At 34.3% G+C, this 18,708-nt stretch overlaps 4 protein-coding genes and 1 non-coding gene across 9 annotated transcripts; 1 reads left to right on the top strand and 4 right to left on the bottom strand.

The window, feature by feature from the left end:
* Nucleotides 1-1,132: 1,132 nt before the first annotated feature.
* Nucleotides 1,133-1,998, top strand: LOC105633394 (putative protein phosphatase 2C 55). Its single transcript, XM_012215984.4, has one exon. The coding sequence runs from the start codon at nucleotides 1,133-1,135 to the stop codon at nucleotides 1,973-1,975; it is 843 nt and encodes a 280-aa protein (XP_012071374.3). The 3' UTR covers nucleotides 1,976-1,998.
* Nucleotides 1,999-3,455: 1,457 nt separating this feature from the next.
* Nucleotides 3,456-7,320, bottom strand: CPSF73-I (cleavage and polyadenylation specificity factor 73-I). Of its 2 annotated transcripts, none has more exons than XM_012215894.4 (6): nucleotides 7,164-7,320; nucleotides 6,892-7,067; nucleotides 6,714-6,811; nucleotides 5,800-5,845; nucleotides 5,562-5,711; nucleotides 3,456-5,241 (listed from the first exon to the last, which is right to left on the bottom strand). In XM_012215894.4, the coding sequence occupies exons 2-6, from the start codon at nucleotides 7,039-7,041 to the stop codon at nucleotides 3,601-3,603; spliced, it is 2,085 nt and encodes a 694-aa protein (XP_012071284.1). In that variant the 5' UTR covers nucleotides 7,042-7,067; nucleotides 7,164-7,320; the 3' UTR covers nucleotides 3,456-3,600. The 2 variants fall into 2 exon arrangements, with proteins under 2 accessions (XP_012071284.1, XP_012071285.1); XM_012215895.4 differs by having other exon boundaries at nucleotides 6,892-7,043; nucleotides 7,164-7,319.
* A 423-nt stretch (nucleotides 7,321-7,743) lies between these two features.
* On the bottom strand, nucleotides 7,744-7,817 carry TRNAR-UCG (transfer RNA arginine (anticodon UCG)). Its single transcript has one exon. It is a non-coding gene; the product is annotated as a tRNA-Arg (tRNA).
* A 191-nt stretch (nucleotides 7,818-8,008) lies between these two features.
* Nucleotides 8,009-13,687, bottom strand: LOC105633323 (phospholipase D delta). The gene is made up of 11 exons (XM_020678984.3): nucleotides 13,523-13,687; nucleotides 11,683-12,930; nucleotides 11,400-11,516; nucleotides 11,053-11,247; nucleotides 10,705-10,974; nucleotides 10,553-10,621; nucleotides 10,289-10,436; nucleotides 9,964-10,112; nucleotides 9,632-9,805; nucleotides 9,066-9,263; nucleotides 8,009-8,709 (listed from the first exon to the last, which is right to left on the bottom strand). Exons 2-11 carry the CDS (start codon nucleotides 12,634-12,636, stop codon nucleotides 8,416-8,418), a joined length of 2,568 nt encoding a protein of 855 aa, XP_020534643.1. The 5' UTR covers nucleotides 12,637-12,930; nucleotides 13,523-13,687; the 3' UTR covers nucleotides 8,009-8,415.
* Nucleotides 13,688-14,660: 973 nt separating this feature from the next.
* MORF1 (multiple organellar RNA editing factor) lies at nucleotides 14,661-17,860 on the bottom strand. 4 transcript variants are annotated; one of them, XR_016321214.1, is made up of 7 exons: nucleotides 17,358-17,859; nucleotides 16,763-16,860; nucleotides 16,589-16,654; nucleotides 15,487-16,250; nucleotides 15,296-15,392; nucleotides 15,167-15,210; nucleotides 14,661-15,082 (listed from the first exon to the last, which is right to left on the bottom strand). XR_016321214.1 is itself a non-coding variant. In XM_089722504.1 (6 exons), exons 1-5 carry the CDS (start codon nucleotides 17,741-17,743, stop codon nucleotides 15,184-15,186), a joined length of 1,341 nt encoding a protein of 446 aa, XP_089578630.1. In that variant the 5' UTR covers nucleotides 17,744-17,860; the 3' UTR covers nucleotides 14,661-15,082; nucleotides 15,167-15,183. The 4 variants fall into 4 exon arrangements, 2 of the variants coding, with proteins under 2 accessions (XP_089578630.1, XP_089578631.1); XR_016321215.1 differs by lacking the exon at nucleotides 15,167-15,210; XM_089722504.1 differs by lacking the exon at nucleotides 15,296-15,392 and having other exon boundaries at nucleotides 17,358-17,860.
* Nucleotides 17,861-18,708: the final 848 nt, after the last annotated feature.

Genomic DNA, 18,708 nt, shown 5'->3' with positions numbered 1-18,708 from the left:
ACGTTCGTAATATATATTTACCAAAAAATAATCACAAAATTCTTTTTAAAGTAATATTTCAATAGTTATTTGTGAAATAAATATTTTTTATATAATTGTTTGGTACAAAGTAATACATTTGTTTCTCTAAAATAAATAATTCTAATAAATAATTGTTGTTAGATTATGCAATAAATAATTATTCTTAAATTATGCAATAGATTAGATTATCACTCTCGCCAAATTACAAAATATAAATTTCATTAAAATGCATCGGATTTATTGAATATTGATTTGATTTAACTCAATAGTGCACATTCGGACGGTTGATAATATTTTTATTACTTTATCGAATTTAAATTTCAAAATTTAAATACCCATTATTCACTTAATTAAAACTCTAATAATTTTCTAACTCTATAATTTTTTAAATCAAAATTTTCGTTTAATTATCGTTAACAGATTATTATTGTTAATAAAAAATAATATTTTATTCTGTACTTTTTTATAATTATTACTTTAAATATTTTTCTCTCAGTTTTAAATTTTTAAATAATCTCTATTAGTTAAAAATATTTTTTTTTCATCAATGTATTAAACAAAATCAAATTGTAAATAAAGTACAAACAAACAAGTTCCAGAAACGTAAGTAACAAGCTACTTTGCTCCTATACAATGCTATACATCATAACGAACTCATATTTTCATTTCATCATCTTCATCAAAACCTTAATTTCGATTGTTTTATTTTCTTGTTCATCATTAATCCCCGATAAAGATACTGTTTTTCCTTTTCTTCCCATCATCTTCACGTTCTTCTTTCTTTCCTATCTGCATTTCAAAACCCTAATCTCCATTGTTTTTTTCTTAATCATCATTAATCTCCCTTGAGTATATTGTTTTTTCCCTTTCCCACTGTTGTTTCTTTCCTTTCTACATATAAAAAACCTTAAATTGCATTATTGTCCTTTCCGATAAAGTACAAGTTTTTTCTATACGCAACACATATTATGTATCTTAACAGAACTCAGTTTTTCATTCTACCATAATCATCAAACCCTAACGTACTTTCCTATTGTTTTATTCCCTTTCTTTCTTCGAACCTAGCACTTTCCATTATTGTTCTTCCCTTTCTTTGCATATCGAGTGAGAAATGATAGTTAAGAGAAGGAAAGTAGAAGGGCACGTAGAGCTCAGTATCGTCACTAAGTGCGATGAAAATAACATTGACTATTTTCATAAGAAAGATGACCAAACACTGAAGATGAACGCAGGAGCCTTTTACCTACCAAAAGACGACAAAGAAAGACCACAAGGAGAAGACGCTCATTTTATTTGCAAAGAAAAGTTAACCATTGGTGTTGCAGATGGCGTTGGAGGTTGGGCAAGAAAAGGCGTCGATGCCGGCATATATGCTCGCCGACTCATGGAAAACTCCATTATTGCGCTTCAAGGTGAAAAGAAAGGAAGCGTAAATCCCAGAAAAGTTCTACAGGAGGCTTATTCAAACACTAATGTTAAAGGTTCGTCAACCGCCTGTATCATTACTATTGATAGCAATAATTGCTTGCATTATGTCAATCTTGGAGATAGTGGATTTCTGCTATTTAGAGAAAACAAATATATTTACAAGTCTAAGGTGCAGCAACATGAGTTTAATCACCCATATCAACTAGGGACTTGCAGTGATGATCTGCCTTGTTTGGCTTATGAGGAAAAGATTCTTGTGGAAGCTGGAGATATTGTAGTTGCAGGAACTGATGGTTTGCTTGATAACATTTATCCATCTGAAATAACGAAGATCTTGGAGAAAGCTGATGGGAAAAATGAAGTATCTGCAGAGGAATTAGCTTGGAGAATTGTAGAACGTGCTTTGTTTAATTCTGTTGATGAAGAATATCATTCTCCTTTTGCTAGAGAGGCTGAGATGGCTGGGTACTTGCATACTGGAGGCAAATATGATGATATTACAGTCATTGTTTGTCAATTTAAGTAATCTAGGATGTGTTTGGGGTTTGTATAGCTTATCATTAACAATAGTATTAATTTCTTGGATATCGCTAGCTTGTCCAGGTTTTTTCACTTAGCTTATTCAAAATAGGATGGGTGTAAGTGGAGAGTCTTATGGTTCGGGTATAGTTTCTTGAATAAGCTAAGTTTTTCCTGGATTTAAACTAATAAAATACATTCATTTTACCGATAAAAAAAACAATAGCATTCAATTTCATAAAATCTGAGACGGAAAAATCAATTGAATTCATGCATTTGTTTTAGTGAATTCATTCTCTTTATATAACTGATATATTTTAGTATTTATTTTTATTGTTACAATACCTTTCATGCTGCAATTTGCGTGTATTTGACAATTATTGATGATAACTGAAGCAGAAATAGTATCTGCAGAAATTGTTTGTTTCATGAATTGGGCACTGGAGCCTCTTTAACTGAAGCTCTAGCTTTGAGAGAAGCCCTTGTATGGGCTGAAGCGAATTTGCTTTCTGCTGGAAGGCTATTTACAGATTATCAGTTAGTTGATTATGCTATTAGCTCATTTTTAGAGGATTTTCCTGAATTTAGTTGTGTTTATTAAGGATTGTAAAACTATATCGGTACATACGCCTAATATTTTTGTTAGTTAGATTCGTTGTCCGGCTAATGTAGGAGGAGCTCAGACCGTCGCGAAGGCCTCTTATGGAGAAGCCATTTTTAGAGTGCGGGACATATTCTAGATTGCCCGTATCAAGTTTATTCTAATGGTTAATGCATTCATGTTTTCCTTTAAAAAAAATAATGAAAAATAATTAATCTTTGATTAATTTATTAAAAAAAAATTTAAAATACCAATTAAACATTTGCAATAATATTTTAATGTGATATGTACTAGTATAAGAGTGGGTGACGGACTTCTCATGCATCCTTGGTGTTAATTAATCATTTAATTTTTTGCCCGTAAAGTATTATATACAAATTTCAATTTCATATTTATAATAAATTATTAGTTATCTGTTTTTTTTACTGTTACTAAGGACCGGCTCGGGACTCAATCACAATTAAGGTTTACGCCCTCTGCAGGTGCATTTAATGAAGATTTAGTGAGGATCAAACCAGAGAACTCTTTCTCAGTCTGCATTACCAACTGAATCGCAACTAGTAGATATGAATTATCTATTATTAATTGATAGTTTAATTATCATATTTAGACTTAATCTTAAAAAAATAATTACTCATAATTTTTTAGTAATTTTCGAGCACCAGCAGTCTCAGAACTAAAAGTTGTAGGCCTCGTGGCTTAAACCTGGCCCTAAGAGGAAATTTCCAAAAAAAAATTAATCATTATAAATGGAAAATCCTTTCAGAAGAGCACCTACCAAATTATAACTTAAACAGGTATCAATACACATGAGACTAACCAAAAAGCTCACAAATGTTAAAAATTGATCATTAGAAAGAAACTTCCAAGATAAACAAAATGAGAATTACATAAAGAGCTCAGATGCTATATATATTATCTCCTTCTAGTAAGCTGTACATACTAGAAATTAGAGTTTTACAGCAACAAAATTTATCCTCACAATTCAGACACAACATGTTAAAACCTATACTCAAAATAATAGGAACAAGTTATGATCCAGAGAGTGGAATTGGCCTCACCGCACTTTGAATTCGCCTAAACACAGTCTTCACTCTTTCCTTGAGACCTGCATTTTCACTCTCAACGTCTCCGCTCTGTTTGTCCAGCTGTGCCACATTCCCATCAACACTTATAACCAGTTTCCCATTCTCTCCAGGCTTCACATCTCCAAAGATCGAGACAAGGAGAGCATAGATAACCTTCTCTGCTTTCTTCACATTTTCTTCCTCTGATTTTACAGCCTCTGACTCAACTACAACCTTTGGCATCTCCCGACTGATGTTCAAAACTAGAGCTACAACCGAGTCAGACACCATATCACTTATAGGATCTGCACTCCATTGAAGCGAAATGTGTCTATCAGACTCCTGCTTCACTGTCACTCGCTCATGCACTTGCAGCGTTGGAACTCCAGACTCCTCATCTGTCCCAGATTCCACACTCTCATATATTTGCTCAAGTCGATGCTTTATCACACCAAAGGCACCGGAGAATGGAATGGTAATCCTCTGCGTAATATTTGCTGTCAATAGCTGTGAGAATACATGGAGATCTTCAGGTGCCATCATTTGATAAGTGAAGCCCTTCTTTACTAGTATGCCACTGACGGTTTCGCCCACTTCTGGGGTCTTTTCAGCCAGTTTTCCAATTGCTTTTGCCATTTTTTCAGAGTTGAAAACCATCTCAACAGACTGACAATTCTTAGGGGTGACGATTTTGGTGTTGCCATCTGCAAACTCTGTGATAAGCTTCTGTTTGAGCCTCCCCATTTCATTGGCTTCTCCATGAACAAGAATTATGTTAGGAGGCATGAGCTCTCTCAAGAATGTACTTGTCTGAGCATAATCCGCATGAGCAGAGAATGAAATATAATGGACCTGCATGTTCAATGGAGCAGTTAGACCATTCATTAGAGTGACCTCCTTTGGTTCATTAATGATGGTCTTCGCTAGGGTTCCTTCAACAACATATCCAGGTATAACACAAGCATTTTTCTTATCGGAGCACCACATATCAAATAACTGCCTTGACAGCCCACTTTGCAGTCCACCAGGACTTGCCATGACAACTGATGGCCCCACATCAGTGAAATCCTCTATGCTGTTTAAGGGCGATATGTGTTTGAATTTGAATGGATTCGAGTTTGCAAACTGGTTGCGAATCCTCTCATTCATTGAAAGGATATATGTCTGATAGACAGTCATACACTTTTTTGCAAGGGGAGAAGCATAATATATAGGAACGTTATGGAGCTCAGGATGGTTTGCCCAGAACTCGTCAAGGATCAAGAGAAGTTCTTGGGCACGCCCAAGGGCAAATGCTGGGATTAGAACACGACCCCCTTGAGAAATGGTTGAGTGGATGACATCAGTGAACCGCTTCTCTCGAATATGTCGAGGTTGATGGAGTTGGACCCCATAAGTAGATTCAATTATACATATATCAGGAGAAAACTGTGGCATCTCAGCAGCACGAAGATGTCGATCTTCTTCACGTGAATAATCTCCAGTATACAGTACTCGAACACCAGCAATATCAACCATGAACATGGCAGCACCAAGGACATGGCCAGCAGTATAACACCAAAATTTAATGCCATTGACCTCCACTGTTTGATGGAAATCAATAACCTACAATTACAAAAGGCATCAATGTCTTGTTACACATGCTTAGCTATAGATACATTCATGCAGATGCAAGCACACAAAGATATACTATCAGATAGCTAACAATAATAGGATGTCAGTCTGATAAAAAGAGAACAAAATTAGAAAATTAAAGTTCTAGCATTTTCACCTGATACACGTTTCATTACAATGTTGCTTAAAAGAACTAAGCTTTATATCACTTTATATAGCGGGGGAAAAAACTTCTATAGAGGTAGTGTAGTTGTAGAAAACTCAATTTTGGGGGAGAAACAAAAGAAGTGCAACAAGCAAACAACACGAACCTCAATTTTGTCCATGGAACGATTTATATCTTGTTCATCAAACAACATGTCTTCAATTGAAACCTTGCTCACTTTCACATAATCAGTTAACAGCAACTTATAAATAACCTTGGTTGCATGAGTCATGAACACACGACCCTTAAACGTGGTCTGGTATAGAAAGTGACTATATATTAGTTTAATTATGAAGAAACCTCTACAGATAATTAGTACTTAATTTGTCCAAATAGAAACAAACCTTCTCCAAGAAATAAGGTAGAGATGCAGCATGATCCAAGTGAAAGCTGCAAGACAAAAACATCACTACAATAAATAAAGTGAAAAAGCTAGAGAGGAGGATGGGGAAGAGAGACAGACAAAAGGCAAACTAATCTCATTTCAGAAAGTAATGGAAGATAGCAGAAACGGAAACCACCAATTGAACTCAACAAAAGAAAAGAAGATGAAGAAGAAAGATTACAGTATTATTATCATTTTTTTTTTTTTTGGGAAAACCTAAGTGCTATTTTAAAATGCCCTAAGCCCCTAACTAATTCAGACTTCATTGATATTTCAGAAAGAACTCCCACCAATTTCAAATCACCTAAAAGAAGATACAAACAATTATAAACAACTATTTATTCACACACTACATCTCACCCTAGTCTTTTGACCCGTCCAATCCACTATTAACTCTTATAACCTTGTATACCTAGCTTCTTGCTGAAGCAACAAACAACAGAGTAAGCACACAACACTCAGAATTTCCCTAATTCTGAGATACTTGTACATCTTACTTTTTACATATTCTCATACAATTGTGTACCTAATAATGCATCATCATTACACGAAAAACCTGAAAACCTTAAATACCTGAAAATCGCCGTTCACATGTAGAATATAAAACTGTTACTCCTTAGCCCATAACTTATATAAAAGAAAAGAAAATGAATAGTACTAAATCTTTTCTACAGAATTACAACAAGATATATTAGACCCTCTTTGCAAACCTTTAATTTAGGTTTACTAAATTATACAACCCCAATAAACATCCTTATAAGAAATACTGTGGCAATCAATTATATGAACTTAAATTACCAATCTTTAAGCACAAGAAAATGCTGACACATAAAAAATCAACTGAATATAGCAAAAGATAGACAGAATACATACTGGGTGATAAGGAGTACATCAATAGTGGAAGGATCAATCTCATCGAAGTATGGCAAGGCAGCCATGCCCGAATAAGCTGGATGAATTCCACAATCAAACTAAACACCGAAGATTAAATTTACTAATTTCCACTTAAAAAAATGAAAAATACTGAACAAAATCTAACAATATTTCGTACCAGGATTGTTTTGCCCTTATAGGACATGTATACACAAGACCGACCCACTTCATTTCCGGCGCCGAGAGGAGTTACAGTTAGTTGATCCCCTTCTCTTGTTACCGGCGCATCTCGTCTCTTCAAAGATTGTGATTGTCCTGTTGAAGCCATTACTGAACAAAACTATTTTGAGATGCCTGGAGAACAGAGCAACTTAATCCACTTAAGTAACTATTGCATGTAAAGAAGAAAAAGAACCATGCACTGAAAATCAAAATTCAGTTGATATTCACCTTAATTCCAAATGAGAATGAAAAAGAAAGAATTTTGCAGAGAGACTTAAAACCCTAGAGTTCAAGTGGAATGCAACTCCGCCCAGTGTTCACGGGTCTTAGCAGGCGGGTTATGGATAACCAAGCCAAATTTCCGGGTCAAGGTTTTCGAAATGACAATGTCATATCCATTAAATATGTACATCAATCATATATGAAATAAAGAAAAAAGGAAACAGTAAAAGAAAAACTAAGAAAAATATAATAATGCTACTTGTGTAATAACAATATTAAAAATGATAAAATTGAAAATAAAAATTATAAAAAATGCTGGTAGTAAATCATTGATATATATATATATACCAACTATTTCAATTTTCATATCAAATTATAGTTTAACGGTAAATGCAATACTCAAAAAAAATTTCAATTTAGGTCGACAATCACTAATGAATAAACAGAGAATGTTGTTTAAAAATAATTGAAAGTTAATGGGTTTAAAGGGATTATTATGCAGACTTATTTGAATGATATGTTTAATTTAATGCAATTTCATTTATTTATTGAATACTGATAATAAAAATTAAAAATTAAAATAGAACGACCACAGTGGGAGTCGAACCCACGACCTTTTGATCCGAAGTCAAACGCGCTAATCCACTGCGCTATGCGGTCATTGATGTGTTATCAAACCTCAACAATAATTACTATACCTTATATCCAACTATAGAGTATTAAGTTATCTTCACCGTTAATAATGCAACATTAATATCATATCCATGCATAGTTCATACATATGACTATGAGTTATAGTTTATGGTTATATATCATCAGTACATTGTTTAATATTTTAGACTATATTAAGATTATTTCCTCCAAACTTTCTATAATGAATTTCACCATTGAATTTCTTCGGAGACAAGAAAATGCATATACATGATAATCTCTGAAAATTTGAAATAAAACAAATATTGATAAAATTCAGATTTTAAACATTTTCAGTTGCTCTAAACATCTTCTATATCCACTTTCTAGCATTAGTCAGAAACTTCATGTGCTTTTGTCAAGTTCTGGTTAGTATATACTAGCAGAACTTTATCATCGTGATCCTAGCTAGAAGTTGCAACAATGGTATATGTTAGAAATATTCATCCTTAAAGTCCCCGCTCCGCCTATCAAGAATCTCAAAAAACTTCTTCCCTTAAATTATATTTGGTGTATAAACTCATCCATATTTCTCAGTTAGACTTTTGGTGAAAACTTGAATTGAATATTATGTGGTTAGAGCATCAGGAAGTGTAGTTGGTGATCCAAGAACTTTTCCTCCAACATCAGGAAACGTTTGGTGGCCTCGCAATGAACTAACTTTTCCATCTCTGTTGACTTGAACTGGGTATTGCATTAAATGACCTCTCATTTCCTTGTTTTCCTCAGCTACATAGGTATTCCAGTTTCGTTTTGCAATTTTATTGACAAGCTTCATGCATTCAACAGACTGCGGATTGCGGAAATCCTCCTCGAGAATGCCCAGGTGCTCTGCCCACAGGGATAACCGATAACCATATACCTGCATATACGTCATGTTTTGCACGCTCAAGTATAGATTATACATACATAATTTGCAGTTTTAAACATCGCTTATAAACTAAAATGCTCTCATTCCTATTGTTCCAGTCATTTTCTTCCTTCTTTAGTTCCTTTTGAAAAAAAAGAAAGATTCTTGCTGGTAATAGAGAACAACCTAAAATGCTTTGTTTGCATGTAAAAAAGATTCTTTTTTCCATTTTGCCGACTGAATTTTTGTAATTCTGAAGGACATATTAAGAGAATACACCCCGAAAAAAGAAATTCCATATATTGAATTTGAAAATTTGCCTGTCCTAACATGTGTACCGAGTGAAGAAAAAAACATAAGTTTCAAACCTGGCCACGTGGATGAGATTTTTTTGCTGCCCAAGTATAAGTTGGTTGGTAAGCACCCATTGCAATTTCTGTGTCCCTTGAACCGTCCAAGGATCTTTGGTTAATGTTTGCTGATCCTATAATTACATATGCATCATCAACTATCATCCCTTTAGAATGGACATAAATCATAAATCTGCCATATTTTTGAGCTGCTGCCTGTTAAGAAAAGAAAGAGGCAGTTCTATGTCAGCTTAGTGTTATAAAGATAATTAAAAACGATATTTTATACGTCAGACACAGCATAATGTCATGTCGTCAGTAGTTACCATTTTGCGGAGAAAAAAACACATTAATGTCTGGTTTTTAAGGTCAAGTTGAGAAAATGGAAATTGTGATTTCTACATAACAGAATAACTAAGCTTAAGAAAAGCAAAATAGAAGATAATATAAAGCTGTAAGGTTAATCATGCCACAAAGCATCAAGAATGAATATGCATTGAACACCCAAAATGGCTTTTGGGTGTTTGAAATAAATGGAAAGGGCAAGCTTGTACATAGTTCCTAAGGTAGACAAGCAAGCATACCAGGGAACGGTTGTCGGTTGTCTGATTTAGCTGGGAAGAATTGTATGCAGATGAAGCTTCACGTTTGCCAAGGCAAAAAAAGTTCAAGTAGTCCTGTGGATGATACTGATCAGAGAGGCCTGCATCTTTGAGTGCCTTAGCAATAATCTTGTACATCATGGTCATTGTCTGCCCCTGTAAATTTAATCCTCAAATTAGCTTCAGCTGTTAGAAAAAGGAAATCTAGATGCTTAATATGCAATGCAAATATGAATATAGAGGACTACCACGAAATAAGCAGAATATGACATAAAAATGATAGTTGGCATGCATAGAATGGAAATTAGTTTAACCTGCCAAAACAAAATCTCTTGTACAGAGGCACTAGTAGGGACACCTTCTGGAAACATCGGTAGTACTACATATACTGAGAAACGCTCATGTGCACTGATTTTGCTAGCAATTTTCAAGGCCAGTTCCATAGGGACTAAATTATCCGCACCTGCTCAAGGAGAGAAAATGTAAGTAGCATTTATATGTTAATGCATAAAGCTAAATGGAAAAAAGAAGAGAAACTTAAAGTACATACATGTCATTCATGAGATCTAAGTCTGTGATATTAAGAGTATCAAATTTATGCAGCAGTGAGAAAAAATAATTGCCATGTGATATTTATACCTGCATTTTTGTATGATGGCCAATGGTAGGAAGATCCGACAAAATACTGATTCTCGATATATATGAAATGTTGTGCTGATCTTATTGCTTCTATGTATGCAGTATGAATGCTTTTATCTACCTTCAGGTTCTTCCCACATATAAGATTCTGCAGAGAAGGAACAACATTATTAAGGTAGATTTTACTTCGAACAATGTAGTATAAATATTATCTTGATTTTGATGTAAGGTTATAAGTAGGTATTAAATGAACCTAGTTCTAACCTTAGCCACAGCTTCCTCAGTGGCCTTTGGAAATCCCTTTACAGATCCTGAGTCTATAGACCGGAATATCTACAAAAGAAATCGTAGTAGACGTTTATTTCTGAAGGGCTAATATGAGCAAATAATCTTCAGTACAACAATTTCCGGCATACCTGCACATGCCAATTCTCGGGATCTTCTTCATCAGTGACTCGTACATTTTTGTCACCATCAGGACCAGGGGAAGGAGTGGGTATCCATGAAATACGATCCAACTTTATCAATATATCCTCACGCCATTGAGTAACCTTTCTCAGCCTGAAGTCACGCCATTTGGACTTTCCCCATCTTTGTTCAAAATTTGTCAATACATCATATGCAGCTGGACCCTCAATTTTACAATGCAAATCATGCCAAGGTTGCCTTGGGCTTTTGGCATTATCCTGGGCAGATAATTAATCAATGCCTTGAAATACAGACCAATCATATAGAGAGCTCCGGAATGAAGAGTAATCACTTACTGGAAATGTAGGGTTATGGTAATCATTTTCAAAGACTGTGTCAAGATCAGAGAAAAGCCTGTGCTCAGGAGTGTCGTATCTGCCATCACATAAATCCAAACCACCAATGAAAGCTGTAATTTTCCGTTTATTTCCAGAAGCATCAGTGTCGAGAACTAAACACTTCTGATGATGTGTAAAAAGTGTTCCTACAACCTGAACTAGAAGGATGCACACAAATCAAAGAATAAAATTGAAATCCAAATAATACTAAAATTATGTGACATTTTGGAGAGATAACTAATAGAAAAATACAGTCACAACATCAATACATGGAAGTTTGAAATCCAAATATAAGTATTTCACACCTGTTGCTTGAAAATGCTAAGCTTAGTGCTAGCATAACGAGGTGCAAGAACACAATGGACACTAGTGTTTTTAAAATACTTCTTAGTTTCTTCATCATGGGTCTGCATGACACCTTCCTGCACTCAAGCCCACATAGAAAAAAGTGAATAGATATCTTAACTGAATCAAAGTAATGTCAATTAGAAATTTTATAGAAAAAGGGCTATAATCGGTCAATGCAACAGTAGAATTCAAAAATTGCGTGACCTATTTGCAACATATATTAAGTTTCATGAGTATTACCGTTTTTAAGTAAAATTTGTTATGTGAAGTTCTATCATCCCATATCAGCAAAACTACGCGTACCCCTTCCTGTGACTTGTACTTCAATAACTCTCCTAAGTTCAGCTCTCCTCCACAAGGTAGTGGCTTTGTTGGCTCCCTCACAAGCTTAACAGGATGGTATATTGACCATCCAATAATATATATCAGGTGGTTTGCCTCCAAAATGGCATGGCAAATATCTTCCCAACATCTATTATGCTTGAAAACTTTTCCACCATCAAGTAAAATTTCAGGTAGCATACCTGCAGGTACATGAGCATCTTGATATAAAGTCACATTCCCTCCTTTGCGGAGCGGGAAGTATGTACTAGGAACACCTGCATAATCTGGTCCGACACCAACACCATCTTTATATAGAGGGTTTTTACAAACCGGCTTATACTGAATGGAAATGTGTAATTCAGGATCAGGTTTCATACAATTCCCATAATGACCGATGACCGGAAACCAATCATTAATTAGATCTCCTGAAATGACTTTATCAACAGATATTTCTACTACTCCAATTAGTTCAGCCCCAAGCACATCATTATCCTTAACATGGAACTCCACTTTTACAACAGGATGTGCAACTGGCACACAGAAATGCTCATCCCATAATGGGTTCTCGCAGTTGGCAATTACTCTAGTTTGTGCTACCGTTGCTCCTGCAAGGCAAACAGATACATAAGGGTCACTTGTAATCATTGAGTTTTTGCCTGAATGCTTCACACCTTTCTGTCCACAAGGATCAGAGCATGATCCAAACACAGTAAAACATCTTCTAATATGCTCTGCAGGTAAATCCATATTTGGGAGAGATTTAGCTTCAATAATCCATAAATCCAATTCACCATGCAAAAAAGAAGGTTCTACAGAAGTTGTTGCCCCAGTATATGGAGTAATCTGGGAATTGGGACTTCCACTACCCATTCTGATGACTTGTTAACTAAGCAAATATCAAATTCTTCTCTCATCTAATCTTTACTTACTAAAGGTCCATGGTTCATCAATTAGAACCTAATTAACAAACTATGAAGCACCAGCAGAGAACAGATGCCTCCTTCAAATATGACTTCCATAGTTTTATCATCTCCTTGGGAACTTCACCGCTTGATAGAAGTTCCTAATATCATAATCAACCATTCAGGAAAGATGGAACATAGATATATGAATTCATCTATCAGAGGTCACAGTCCCATAAGCTGATCCACGAATCGTCTCTTCCTGAAAATGTTAGAGAGACATGAAAAATTACAAATGAATAATAAGTACGATGACATTACATAAGAACAAACTTCTACTACCGTTCCCAACTCACACACAAAATTTGAAAGTGACAGTCAATACGGGGAACCTTACCTGCAGTTAAAACTAAAAAATTATTGTGTTGGGTTCGATGCCTTAATTTTTCAAGTTTGTTCAAGGATTTGAGTTATGTTTGTTTAATGACATTACCTAAAAGCACGCTAACCCAGCTCATTAGATAAATAAAAAAAATAGTTAATGTTCTTCCTTTCTTAGATGTTTCACAAAATATAATTCCACATAGCCACCATTATATTATATATATCAACAAGAAGAAACACAAAATCAAAACTTTATTAACAACGTCGAAAACCCATATAAATGAGCCTTTAAGATTATGCAAGAAACCCAAAATTATGAAGAAAATAGCAAATTCAATCATCTAATAGCCTAAAGAAACAAAACCAACAAAATCTTCACCAAACCCTTTAAAAAAAAAAAAAAAAAGAACTCATATCACCATTTCACTCGCAAACTTTGAAGGTTAGATTATTATTGTTATTCGGGTTACCTGAGGGCAGGGAAGCGAAGAAGAGACGCAGGATCAGTGGATGGACATGGACATGAAGGAGGAAAGAGCAAAAGTTTTTCTTTTTCTTTTTTTTTTTTTTTTCTAAAATATTTATTTCTTTTGTCTTGAGAGAGAGAAAGATAGATAGAGAGAAACAGAGAGAAGCAGCAGCAGCACTACTACCACGAGGAAGAAGGAGAGAGGCCTACGCGAAAATGGTGGGAAATTTCAGGCAAACCATTGGAAGCTATTTGTTTAACAGCATAAACGGTTTTTCAAGATCATAGAATAAAAAGATGGGCTTTACCGCATCGGATTGGACAACTTGACCTTACGTCTGAAAAATTGAATCAATAATTTAATTTGATTCAATTTAATTTTAAAATTTTAATTTACCATAATTTGATCTTAAAATTAGCTAATGGGATCAAAAGAGTTTTCTAGATAATTTTTTAAAAAAATTTGATTTGTATAACGTGTATCTATTTTAATATTCAGGTTAATTTTTTTTGAATTTTGATTTATTAACATTGAAAGAGAATAAAAATTGAATTTAAATATATTGGCAGGTAAAAAAGATACGATGTCGTTAAACCAAAATTCCAATGCTAATTATCCTCGAACAAAAAAAATTTGCAGCACTAATTTCTTTTATTCCTCAAAAAAGAAAAAAAAAAAAATTGCAACACCAATGTTTCACAAATTCTAAAATAAAAGTTAGAAAAAGAACTAAATTTCAATTACTTCTCAAGAACTAATTTTTAAGACAATTTTTCTTTTTTCGTATTAGAATTACGTGTTAATTCAATTTTATTCAAGTATTGTTTGTTAATTCAATTTTATTCACATTAGAATTATGCGGCAGTTCAATTTCAGAATTATTCAAAAGAAGAATGCCAGCTGCAGGTTTTATTCATTCATATTAGAACAATGTGTTAATTCAATTTCAAAATTATTCAAAAGAGGAATTTTAACTGCAGTTGCTTTTATAGGTACCGTCTAACACTCCTTAGACATCAGGCTTCAAAAATAAATACGTTAACCATCTTCATACTTATTTCCTTGCCCTCTTTCTTTTCCCCAGCACTTAACAAAGTCATGCATCCACATTTTCTATAGAAAACTGGGAGACACAAAATCATAAAAGACAGTGCTGAAATATTGTTCCATCCTTGGGGTTTAAAAGTTTAAAAAACACAATCATTTTGGTCTGACACCAGGTTTATATAATTAAAGATGAAAACAGATAGATAGATAAAAAAAAAAAAAAAAAAAAAAAAAAAAAAAAAAAAAAAAAAGGCAACAACGTTCTGGCGCTAAGCCCACATCATATGCAATATACTTGTACGTCCAGATAACTGATTTCAGGTTCTTATATCAAATGGGAAAGGGTTACTCCCTACTTTCCTAATCAGCTGAATGTAAATATGAAAGGCAAGACTATTTACTGCGACGCACTTCAAAAAGGTTTTATGTTGTATCCTTGCTCTCAAGTCAGGATAAGAGTGATTTACAATCCATTGCCTTAAAAGAACCGTATGGAGACTCCTAGTATCTTCCCTGCACAAAAGAAAATTTGTGTAAATATCAAGATAGCAAAAGGAAGCTAGCAACTATAATTAAAGTTGCTCATTTTATCAGAACCTTCAAAGGTTTCATGTTCAAACATCAATTTCTTTGATTTTACCCTGTGTTGGAGAAAATTACAAAGTGGAGTCAATTAGTAATTGTAGAGTAGCGATTAAAAGACTGAATAAGAGCCAATGCAGTCACCTATGCCGTCGTCATTTCTCACTACAACTTGCCTAAATGATACCCTGCTTATCATTGCAAAAATGGCATTTCATCTTATCATTGCAGCAAGAATACCCTGCTTGTCATGGACACATATTTAAGAGCCTCCCTAAATGATATTTATCTTATCTCAGGCTATAGAACTGATTAACAGGTTATGTTTATCTTACTTGATTTGTCCCTGGTTGTCCGCTTGGTGCATAATTTGCTTGCTCTCCTTGCATGTTCCTCTGCCCCATATGAGAGAACCTTTGACCTTCATTCATATAACCCTGCCTATAGCCAGTATTTGAATCCTGCCCATAGCCAGCATTTGAACCCTGCCCATAGTCAGCAGCATTTGAACCCTGCCCATAGCCACCATTTGAACCCTGCCCATAGCCACCAGCAGTTGAACCCTGCCCATAGCCAGCATTTGAACCCTGCCCATAGCCAGTACTCGAACCCTGTTCATAGCCAGTATTTGAAACCTGCCCATTAGTTCCAGTATGTTGGAAGCCCCTTTGATCTTGTGGATAATGATTTCCCTGTTGAACTTGGTAATTGCCCTGATATTGACCTCTTCTTTGATCTTGGGGATAGCCTCCCTGCTGGCCATGGCTGAAAGAGCCCTGATATGGAACTGTATTTGCCTGATATGCACCCCTTCCTCCAGGAACATGCTCCCTATTGTTCATTGGCATTCTGTCTCCTTGTCCTGGCGGACCATAATTTTGCTGTGGTGGGTAATTTCGTGGAGGTCCATAGTTCTCACCACCTTGTATATATCCTTGTTGACTGTACTGGGGACTTCCACGTTGATTTGGCATTGGACCTCCTTGCTGGTCATATCTTGTTTGGGGAGGGTTTCTATTCCTGTCATTGAATCTTCCTCCCTTCCTATATTGAACAGGAGGCGGTCTTGGTGTTATTATTCCATTTTCATACTTGTCTCCTGTAATTTAAGTCAAAAGTCCAACAACTTAATGTCATATATACTTCCATGCCTAGCTACCAAAAGCAAAACAGGCCAATATTATTCTAGAAGAGTAGAAAAAAACACCAAACTGAATATAGCAGGTTGAATTAGCTTATAACCTTTAACAATGAATAAAGATAACAAAATTATAAACAATATATCTATTCCTTTTATTTTATTCTTTCTGAAGAGGGAGGGCAAATTGTAGCTTATTTGATGGAGTCGAGATTATTTAGTACCCTCATGCCTCCGTTATCATTATCATCTTCTTAATTACGATCTCAAAAATAGATTTCAGAAGGGAGAAATCTCACCTCCATACTCTTTGTTTTGCGGATCAATATAAGAATCTGGCAATACAAAAACAACTCCAGGTATATCTGTTTTAAAGAAAACAGTTAGTCAGCATCCAGACCTTACAAAAAGTTCTACCAAATATCAGTTTATATAGTTTATTATAAAAAGAAGATGCTATGAAGACTAATAACCTTTAAACTTTTCCGATTCCTCTTCTGTCATCAAAGCCTGAAACCCCTGATAAGTAGTGGTGCTACAAGCATATATTTTTTTCTTCGCCTCCTCAATACTGAAACCATCAAATGATTCAAAGTCAGCCATTTAAAATAAAAAAAATTCAAATTTTCAAGAAAACCTAAACATAGCAAGTAAATAAATCAATATTGTTGTAAATTTTTTAATAACACCTTGTAATACAGCTCATGCATAAGAGATTAGCAATCCAGTAAGGTAAAATATATATTTAATTTACTTTTGCTTTCAATTCTTAGAAGTTCAAACCAAAATCAAGCTTCACCCAACAATTCCCTTCCCCTGAAAGAAGATTTTTATTTAGAGTTTCTCATCCTGAAAATTACAACTTCAAACCTCCATCCAATCACTAAAAATTACAACTTTGCAGCTCCAGTGTAAAATTTACAATTTCAAAGCTGCAATAACTGAAAATTGCAACTTCAGAGCTCCAATCACTGAACACCATAACTTTATAACTAAAATCATCGATTGGGTAAGATATATGGGTACTGAAAGCGCCCGCACTATAAAACAAACAACAATTAGATTAACCTGATTCCAAGTCCCTGAGCGCAGATCCGCTCATAAGTGGCAACCATCTCCTCAGGTGTGGGCTTCGGGTCTTTAGGAAAATCAACAGTAATCAGCCAGTGATTAAAATCGCAGCCCTCAAATAGCACCATATCCTCTGTCAACTCATCCCCTTCTTTGTAAACCCTATACTGTTTTTTTCCTGCGGATGAGAGAGAAATTCGCGATCCTGTAAATGTTCGCGTTTGGAAGAGAGAAATTTCGGGCGATCGCGCGAACGGTGAGGGAGAAATTGGGTTTTCAAAGAGACGAGGATAGGAGGTAGGGATTATTGGAGAAGAAAGAGAGCGGTGTACAGTGGACAGTGAGGTTAGAGCTCGACGGAGGCGGAGAGATTGCGAAGCCATGGCTTAACGGTGGTGGTGGTGGTGGTGGTAGAGGAGGAGGAGGTGAATGAGAAACAGCGTTAGGGTTTTCTTAGGGGTTTAGGAAATTTCTAGAGAGTGGAGTTAGTAGGATTTTGCGTTTCAAATTGGGTAAAGATTGACTGCTGTAGTTTACGGTACTGTTCGTGTGATTTCCAATAGCTACAATCCACGTTGGGCATGTCTAAACACAAATTGGTTTTGAGGAAAATAATTTTTATGGATTTTTTAAACAATGAAATCAGATGAATCAGTTATTAAACAGAATAATAGGAGAAAATTCTATCAAAATCCATGAGATTAATTAACTAAAATCCACAATCATCAAATAATATTATAAAATTTGGAAATCAAACAATAGAAAATAAATAAATTCCAAAATTATAACAAAAATGTAAATTTATTGAAAATGAAATTTTAAAAAATAAAATTAAACTAAATAACCTTTTAAAATATATTCTACACATATAATATATTAGAATATAATATTTTTACATCAAATATTTTTACAAATAAGTGTTTTTTTTATTAAAAGGCAAATAAAAATTTAAATTAATTTAAACTTCTAATTCTTTTCAATTTAAAATAAGCATTTAATCTTTTAAATTTAAAGAAAATGTTAAATAAGTAATTCTACCAAGAAAATATTCTAAACTTAATTTTTAAAATTTTGAAAATACATCCAATCAAAATATAAAAAATACTGAAAAATTAAAAAATTTATAAAAAAATAAAAATAGAATAATTACTAGAGAGAAAATCAAATTTAAATTTCAGTTTTAATATAGATATAGATATAGATATAGTATTAGTATAGATAATAAATAGAATTTAAAAAAAAATCAGGTAAAGACTAAAGAGTACAAAGAGAGTAATTGGGTTAGAAAGCCCATTTCTCTTCTGGGTTTTATGTTGGCCCATAATAGAGAAAGGCCGATGTTGAGTAC

Source organism: Jatropha curcas, chromosome 6 (genome assembly GCF_041381405.1).
Source record: "Jatropha curcas cultivar XTBG-Jc1 chromosome 6, XTBG_Jcur_1.0, whole genome shotgun sequence".
Taxonomy (NCBI): domain Eukaryota; kingdom Viridiplantae; phylum Streptophyta; class Magnoliopsida; order Malpighiales; family Euphorbiaceae; genus Jatropha; species Jatropha curcas.
Note: the sequence above shows the minus strand (reverse complement) of the source record. Positions and strands in the feature narration are given on the sequence as shown.